This window comes from Hippocampus comes, unplaced genomic scaffold, assembly GCF_001891065.2.
Source record: "Hippocampus comes isolate QL1 unplaced genomic scaffold, H_comes_QL1_v1.1 scaffold51, whole genome shotgun sequence".
NCBI lineage: Eukaryota > Metazoa > Chordata > Actinopteri > Syngnathiformes > Syngnathidae > Hippocampus > Hippocampus comes.
In genome coordinates this window covers 1,498,421-1,507,448 of record NW_017805497.1, presented here as the reverse complement: position 1 = coordinate 1,507,448, position 9,028 = coordinate 1,498,421, and the positions used below count along the sequence as shown (strand labels likewise).

At 40.7% G+C, this 9,028-nt stretch overlaps 1 protein-coding gene and 1 long non-coding RNA gene across 2 annotated transcripts; one reads left to right on the top strand and one right to left on the bottom strand.

Moving 5' to 3' along the window:
* Positions 1-85: 85 nt before the first annotated feature.
* LOC109519840 (uncharacterized) lies at positions 86-311 on the bottom strand. Its single transcript, XR_002169041.1, has 2 exons — positions 232-311; positions 86-201 (listed from the first exon to the last, which is right to left on the bottom strand). It is a non-coding gene; the product is annotated as an uncharacterized LOC109519840 (long non-coding RNA).
* Positions 276-4,834, top strand: LOC109519838 (ependymin-like). Its single transcript, XM_019876632.1, has 6 exons — positions 276-2,220; positions 3,065-3,099; positions 3,210-3,344; positions 3,743-3,926; positions 4,167-4,254; positions 4,581-4,834. Exons 1-6 carry the CDS (start codon positions 2,145-2,147, stop codon positions 4,729-4,731), a joined length of 669 nt encoding a protein of 222 aa, XP_019732191.1. The 5' UTR covers positions 276-2,144; the 3' UTR covers positions 4,732-4,834.
* Positions 4,835-9,028: the final 4,194 nt, after the last annotated feature.

Sequence of the window (9,028 nt, the reverse complement as noted above, 5' to 3'; positions counted from 1 at the left end):
CTCTTGAACTCATCCTCAAAGCTCTCTCAGTCATGCTCCCTATCAGTCACTCTGATCCCAAAAGAAGTGGCTTTCTCTGTCTGTTCCACAAGAACTTAAGCAGGTTTTTCAAAGATGGATTTGAAAGAGGCCCACTTACTCCATGTTCTCTTTTCGTCAAACCCCATAGGGACTCCACTGACCCCCCCACACTCCACTCCACTGCACTCCACCCCACCCCACCGCACCCACCCACACACACACACACACACAGCAGTGTTTGGCTATCAAATGGCCAAAAAGACACCACAATGCATGCTTTCAGGGTATTAATATACACTGTGCGCGTGTGAGTCTGCGTGTGTCTGAATATTGAAATAGTAGCAGAACACTGTAAGGTGGATGTGTTTTGGAACTCTGGGAAGGATGAATGCTAATGTTGAAAACATGACATTTCAAGTTGCATCAATCATGAAGATAGCAGATGAAATACATCCTGGAAAGTCAAGGACGTGAAAGGAACTTGAACTTGTTTTAAAATGTGTCTTTTCAGGAAGTACAAAAGCAGCAGCAAGTTAGTGTTATTTTAATGTCATTTATTTTAAGACGAAAGCACAATGGCAGCTTGCTTTTGGTAGTTGTCAGGGAAGAGATGAGAGGATGAATGTGCGATGGAACTTTGAATTGATTGTACTGCTTTGATTGATCCAAGCGGGTTAGATGATTGTGGGTTGCAGCCAGCGTTCCAACCCAGCCCCCCTTTTGCCACAAAGTGTCCATTTTCATTTTGACTGTACAAAAACGCCCTGTCGCTTCCCCTACCAAGTTATGCTCACCCCGTAACAGATGTGATTTCACACTGTACACCCCCATGTTGAACTTATTTATCACAGTCTCCACTCAAAAGCACCCCGAGTATAAAAAAAAAAAAAAGCTCCTAACTGGAATGATATGAACTTGCTTGTGTTGCTATTCCTCGACTTACGGTACATCAGGTGTACATTTCTGAGGCTTAACTGCAATAGTGACATCCAAACAAAAGTGTTGTTAAACATTTGTACTGTTTATTTAAAAAATATTTAACTTTATCTCTTAACTACTGCATTTTAATTGATTTTTTTTGCGGTACATTTCCTCGATTTATGGTGGTGGTTTTAATTAATTTAGGATGGAAACCGAGAGAGGGAAAATATTCTTCGCTCATCTGATACATGGGTTCCATTAATCGTCCACATTGAGAACCCAAAGCGGCAAACATAAGGAGGCAACTTAAAAATAATTCAGTATTATACACATTGGGGGGGGGAATAGTGTGCATAATGCCACATTGCAGTTTATCTTGACTGCATGTTTCTGCTTCACCATTGTTTAAAATGAAAGGTGCTTGCCTGCAAAGAGCCGTTATTTGTATCATGCACAAGACTTCAGCTTTGTTGCAATGAGATGATGGTGTATTATCTGGTTTTCTTGGTGATCACGTTTTTCAGCGTAGTGCTGATAATAAAAAAAACAGCAAAACACTCTTTGGGCACTGAAAATATGTTTGGGTAAGGTGGGGCGGGGGGCGTTAATCAAGAGTCAGGTGTTCAGAGTATTGAAAGTGTAAAATTACCTTCACTTTCCTTCCCTGTTATTCAGGAACAGTAGTGCTTGTTTAAGGAATAATTGTAACCTCTGTAGTAAAAGTGGTGAGGAGTTTAATTTGTTCTGCGATAACACTGAGAACCGGATGACGCAGGTTTAGAACAGAGCAGGTGGAAGCTGATGCAATGTGGGAATTGTTCCAGCTGCATCAGTTTCCACCCAACAACTCTTAACTGTTGTCTCAACGCATCTCATTTTTAAAAATGAGTTTTGGGAGAAAAAAAAAGGTCACATTTGAATTACTACTGAGAATAGTTCTGGATGTGATTTTAATATTCAATTCAGATTATCTCCATGATGGCAGCTGAACATAGGTTGGGGGTAACTGTGATCCATGACATACGTCATCCCATCATCAGTATCTGTCAGTTTCCATACTGAGTCGATATTTTTTTCGGGGGAGCTCAAAGACAAGAGTTGGTGTGGGCAGAAAAACTTGGTGGGACCTGTCCAGCTGTGAGCCGGATTTATTTGGAGTCGGCTGTTGCTCTGTGACTCGAAGGTGTTTGCAGCGTCTGAACATGAACGTCGTCAGTGCTTTGGCCATTGTCGGCCTGCTGCTTGCAGCTGCCGGTGCGCAGAAACCCCAACAATGTGGTGAGTTTGATCTCTACACTACATCTTTTCACAGTTATTGAAATGGAAATTACTCGACATTGATCCTGCATTCCTCTGTGTACAATTTCATATGAATGTGTGATAATTAAACTGGTGATATAAGAGGTGGGAAATCTTTCCTGCCAGGGGTCAGACAAAAGGTTTACGATTATATAGAGTGCATCTGGAAAAGATTCACAGCGCTTCATTTTCTTGCAAAGTCTTACAAATCAACTCCGAAATGACTTAACTATTCAAACACTTTGCTCACTACTTTGGCAGCAATTACAGCCTCAAGTCGTTTTGAATATGATTCCACAATCTTGGCGCACTTTCTCTTTTGGGCAGTTTCACCTCTCTTTGCATCCTCTCTCGAGCTCCCATCTGATTGGATGGTGAGCGTCTGTATTTTCAGATCTCCAAAGTTGGTCGATCGGATTCAAGTCTAGGCTGTGGCTGCAGGACATTCATAGAATCTTGGCATTCGTGCCAAAGTGTTAAAACATTGTCTCATCAGACCATAAAATTTTCTCTCTCATGGTCGACCACGGCTGTAGGTTCCTCTCCCACAGACTATTAGGTTCGCCTGTACAGTCCAGTGAACCTTCTTAAATTGTTGTTAATGGAGCCTGCAAAGCCACAGTATTGTTGGTCATTGTGGGCAGAAGAACTTTGGATGTTGCTCTTGTCGCGGTCATTTAACAGCCTATTAATGCTGTGGTCAATGAGTGTAATTTTAAAATGTTTATCCATGTTTTTGAATCACGCTTTATAGAACCTGAATACTCATTTCTATGTCGATTTTGCATGCACCAATATTTTTGCTACATTTCCTTTTGCATAGAGTCTCCTCCCCTGATGACTGGAGGTGTCACTGTGGTAAGCCAGACAGTTGCTTTTGTCCCCCTTCTGCATTTAAAAAAGAAAAATATACACATTCGGTGCATATTTTACCTTGGGTATCCAGAAAGATGTCACTTATCTTCCAGATGGGCTTCAATGGTCTTGTCATGTCTACGGGAACAATCACCTATGATGCTTTTGGTCAGAAGATTCGGGTTCGAAATTTTGGCATGGTTGGAAATGAAACCTTGACTGTGGACCAACTGATGCTGTTCCAAAAGGTATTTACATGTGAATGGCGCATCTGCTTTTTGAGGCAAAACTCATGGACCGCCCTGCCCCACCAAATAAGTTTATTCAACCATAAACCCAAAGTAAACAGTTAATTGCAATGCTGAGACACATGACTGAGCACAGGGGACCAGAATGGGGGTAGGCCATTTTTTGGGTGGCATCAAACACTTAACATACAAAAGATGGAAATGACCTAAATTAACATGAAAACAACAACAAAAAAAAGACAACCATTTAGTGTGTGTAATAAGTGTGGAGTTTGCGTATGTTCTGCATGCGCATGTGAGTCTTCTCGGGGCATTTCCTCTTCATGTTTGTGATAGCTGTCTGTACGGTAAACATCTAAGAATGATTTATTAAAGGGTAGCACTTTTCTATTTTCTAGAAAGTCTATTATGAAATCGACTGGAGCAAACTGTCTTGCAAGAAGAGACGGCTGAATACAGATTTCGTTCCCATGCAAGTGCCCGATGATGCCAATTTGATGGGTCAGATCGTTTTGGGCTCCTCTTCCTCGTGGGGAATGGGTGTGCTGGTCAACACGTGGTACGGGGACCTGCCCGGCAATGGTGAGAAAAAACGCTATGGAACTGTGACACTCGCACAGCTCCTAAGGTCAAAAATAACTCTCCGTTGACAGGGCAAGGTTCAGCAGAGTTTGACAATATATGCTACTTTTATAATCCAAAATCCATCATAGGTTTATTTGGAGGTGACATATATTTGCAAAGGTAGTGTGACAATGCATGAAACACTTTATTTTTATTTTTTTTTATTTAAACACTTATTCTATACCGTCATGAATTCAGGTTCCTATACGAGCGTCTTCACTGAGATTGGCTGCATCCCAATGACCTTCACTGGTTACACACCAACAAGTGGATGGACCATTATCAGGTATGACCTGGCATGCCATAAGGAATGTTCTTGAAGAGCAATTTTGAATTCAAACCTTCACATTTCCTCTGTCAGCATCCTTAAGTGTTTGTCGTAATAATGTCATGATACTTATGAGATCTAATACAAGCGTCGCATCAACACCAGCGCATGCTCACCGTCCACTTTTGTCACTGAGTGTAGTTTTAGTTTGCGAATGGCTATCTGATATTTTTCTCTTCGTGCAATACTGTAAGTGTGTGAAAACATGCAGAATTACTCAACAGAAAGTCACACGGAACCATATCACCGAACAATCGGAACAAGCGTCTGTCTTCCTTTTCCAGCACTTTCAACTGGGTACTTGGCATCACCAATCCCATGGACTTGGTCCCGCCTTTCTTCTGTGCAAAGGCTCAGCTGGAGGATTCCGAAACACCTGACACCATGTTTACCGCTTTGGAGTCTCTAGCCAGGAAGACCCACGACATGAAGTAAAACATCAGGTGTTGTATGTGTTCATCAGCCAGTCCCTGATTCAAAGGAGGAACAACGATTGCATTCATTCAATGCAAATAAAGTCTTGACATATGAGGCATGATATTACACATGTGCATATACAGCATGCTTGTTTGGTTTGATGGGGGGGAAAAGTCAGTCACCATATACGCAGAGTGCCCCTTTACACTTGGTGTACGCATGACAATAATTTCTTTAAATTATTGTCATGCGTGCACCATGTGTAAATATTTTAAGTAAATAATTTAAAGACACTCCTTTAATACTGCAGTACTCCTGTCCTCCAGCAGAGAGAAGCAGCATTCTTTTTCCTCTCAGAAGCCACTTGAAGGTATACATTTGACTTAGTATTTTTTTTTATTGCATGAAAATAACAACAAAAAAAACCTTGTGAAATGCCTGCTTTTATGATATAGAGAAATGAGATCAAGATCACTCATTGCAAAAAGTGTTGCACCGTTAATGTCTTTTAACCTGTAAAACAGAAAAAAAAAAAACAAAATTGAGGGAGTCAAAATTCAAAATGAAGAAATAAACAACAATCTGAGTGTGCACCTGCTCATTGCCACTTACAACTGAGGTTGTGGCTGTGTTCAGAATTAACCATGTTTGCTTAAATTCCAGTTAAATGATGCCGTTGCTTAAAGTGCCTCTGATAACCCCCAAATGAAGTTGAGGTATTCCACGAGGCTTTTCTTGACATTTTTCAAGTCGGGGGGGGGGTGGGGGGGGGGGGGGGGGTCTTGTGGTAAAAGGTATCATTTAAGAGAAGAATTTCTGAGGCACTCTACTCTAAACAAACCACGTAAAACAGTGAAGACAGTCATCATCGGGTAGTGAAAATATGACACAGCGATGACATTACCAAGAACTGCACGTCCCCTGAACTGCTGTCCAGAACCCAACAGCAACACTGAACAAGCTGCAAAGATTTCTGGCAGCATTCGGGCAGATTTGTGAACAGTGGCTAAAAACTGCAAACTTCCTTTGAAATCAATATTAAACATTGTGTTTGCCACAAACACAATGCTGCTCATCAGAAGGAAAAAAAAAAGGTTCATTTTCTTCAATTGAGGTGCGCAGGTTATAGGTCGCATTAACAGTGAAAAAAAAGTTTTGAAAGGATTTTGCTTCATCTCACACAAAATTGTGGCATCTGAACAGGAGTGTGTTGACTTAATATATCCACTATATATATTTTTGATCAATGACTAACTTTATTTGAGAAATTATGTTTAGTTTTTTTTTAATTATAGTTTTGGGGGTATATTTTTGTACAGGTGTTCCGCTTTGACTAAAGTGTGCCAATGGTTTTTATTTATTTATTTTTTACCATGACCATATTTAAGTTTGTGGTGCATGAATTCCGCTAACTCTAACTTGAAAGTCGTCCTCATAAAAGCATACATCTTTGTATATAGAAAGAAACAAAGTCGTTTTAGCCACTGTGATGAGGTCATCGCATATTTCAAATCAGCCCAATATGCAACTGAGCTGAAATGTTCGACCAAAGGCTGCAGGCAGATTTGTAATTTTGTGCTTGGCTGCATATCAGTGGAGAGATGAAGCAATTTTAAACTCCGGTGCCTTAAAATTCCCCAATGTTTCACAGGAACACAACTGAGCTAAGGCTCACTTCATGGAAATAATGGAAAGCATAAGGAGCATAAAAAAAAAAAAAAAAAATAATTGAACACCGTGAACCTCTTCAGACTCTTCACTCGCAAAGATTCTGGGTGTGTTTTTTTGTGTTTTTTGAGGGGGGGGGGGGGGGGGGATCTTGTGGTAAAAGGTATCATTTAAGAGAAGAATTTCTGAGGCACTCTACTCTAAACAAACCACGTAAAACAGTGAAGACAGTCATCATCGGGTAGTGAAAATATGACACAGCGATGACATTACCAAGAACTGCACGTCCCCTGAACTGCTGTCCAGAACCCAACAGCAACACTGAACAAGCTGCAAAGATTTCTGGCAGCATTCGGGCAGATTTGTGAACAGTGGCTAAAAACTGCAAACTTCCTTTGAAATCAATATTAAACATTGTGTTTGCCACAAACACAATGCTGCTCATCAGAAGGAAAAAAAAAAGGTTCATTTTCTTCAATTGAGGTGCGCAGGTTATAGGTCGCATTAACAGTGAAAAAAAAGTTTTGAAAGGATTTTGCTTCATCTCACACAAAATTGTGGCATCTGAACAGGAGTGTGTTGACTTAATATATCCACTATATATATTTTTGATCAATGACTAACTTTATTTGAGAAATTATGTTTAGTTTTTTTTTAATTATAGTTTTGGGGGTATATTTTTGTACAGGTGTTCCGCTTTGACTAAAGTGTGCCAATGGTTTTTATTTATTTATTTTTTACCATGACCATATTTAAGTTTGTGGTGCATGAATTCCGCTAACTCTAACTTGAAAGTCGTCCTCATAAAAGCATACATCTTTGTATATAGAAAGAAACAAAGTCGTTTTAGCCACTGTGATGAGGTCATCGCATATTTCAAATCAGCCCAATATGCAACTGAGCTGAAATGTTCGACCAAAGGCTGCAGGCAGATTTGTAATTTTGTGCTTGGCTGCATATCAGTGGAGAGATGAAGCAATTTTAAACTCCGGTGCCTTAAAATTCCCCAATGTTTCACAGGAACACAACTGAGCTAAGGCTCACTTCATGGAAATAATGGAAAGCATAAGGAGCATAAAAAAAAAAAAAAAAAAGTAATTGAACACCGTGAACCTCTTCAGACTCTTCACTCGCAAAGATTTGCACGGGCCGCCTTCTTATTTAGATGACGAACGTCAGACACTCTTCCTGCTGAGGTGTCATCTGTATGTTGTTTGTTCAATCAGTGGCACATGTAATAAGGCAATGGCACACATTCGTGGCTGCGGATGGCGCTCCCATGAAATACGTGGCTGTAAATAATCAATTTGTTGAGGGCCTGTCTCACATTGCTGTGGCATGATTGCAAATGCAAAACTGTTGCGGTGATTATATGCTTCCTCATCCATGGTTGATTCCACATCAGGAGTGGACGGTTGCACATTAATGCACGCTGTCATCGTGTGAACGGTTGGTGATGTGCTGGGAATCTATCGGCTGAAAGTTTTAGCTTCAGTGTTCTGAAATTTCACCTGCAGAGCCATGTCTGTTTGAAGATCCTGTATGGAAAGTATCGACTCCAAGCATGAGTCACTGATGGTGCGCTGCAATGTTTCCCAATCTGAATTGAGTCAAGGCACGTCGTGTAGACTCGGAGGGGGAAAAAAATTGTAGGGGATATTGCGCCTGCGGATGAAATTTGAAGACGAACCTAAAGCGCAGTATTAGCTTTACAGGTGAACTTCTCTCAACTTTCGAAGGCACATCTCCAACTGTTCAGTGTTTCAGTTATTTTTGCTCTTCTCCAACATGGGGCTGAATGGCAAAAATCAAAACTGGTGGATTTTTTTTTTTGTTTGTTTGTTTTCTTTTTTAATTTCCAGTCTTTATGCCTGTTATAATAAGACGACTCTCTCTGAAACAAATCATTGTTCACTTGCATTCAAAATAAACCCGCCATATAAATATAAAAAATGGATAGAGCGAGATGAACATTACTTGTTGATACATTCTTTGTGGAAAATAACTCTTTGACCAATCAAATGAAATTTGATCATTTTCAAGTCTCACAACACAGTGGTTTACTCTTTGGAGTGGTTCAACTGTAGTTGACTTCAGTTGAGGCAACATGGGGTCAGTCCCCGCACACGTGGTGTGAGTGTAAATGCTTGTTTGTCCATATGTGCCCTGTGATTGGCTGGCGACCCGTCCAGGGTGTACCCCACCTCTCACCTTAAGTCAGCTGCATAGGCTTTAGCTCACCCGTGACCCGAATGATGATAAGCAGGTTAGAAAATGGAGGGCCCCACCAGTGACAGTGTGCTCACAACATTTGTCATGGATGCCCCCCGCCCACACCCCCATAATGACGTCTATAAAAACGGCCTTCCAAGTCAGCTCGTGGCAAGGTGGTGTGAAGGCTGCATCGTATGCACTCGGGAAGTCCGAATGCACTCACTTATTGAAGTCACCAATGACTCATAAATAATGTAACACCGGCTCCACGGAATCAAAATGTTACACTCAGTGGCCACAATATTATGTCAAGCAGATGATAATGAGACGCCGTAAAATAACTTGACATTAAAAAAAAATGATGATAATGAGTGTTCATTTGTATTGCTGAAGATGAATTCCAAACGGTATTTTCTCCTGTGCAGTAACAGTT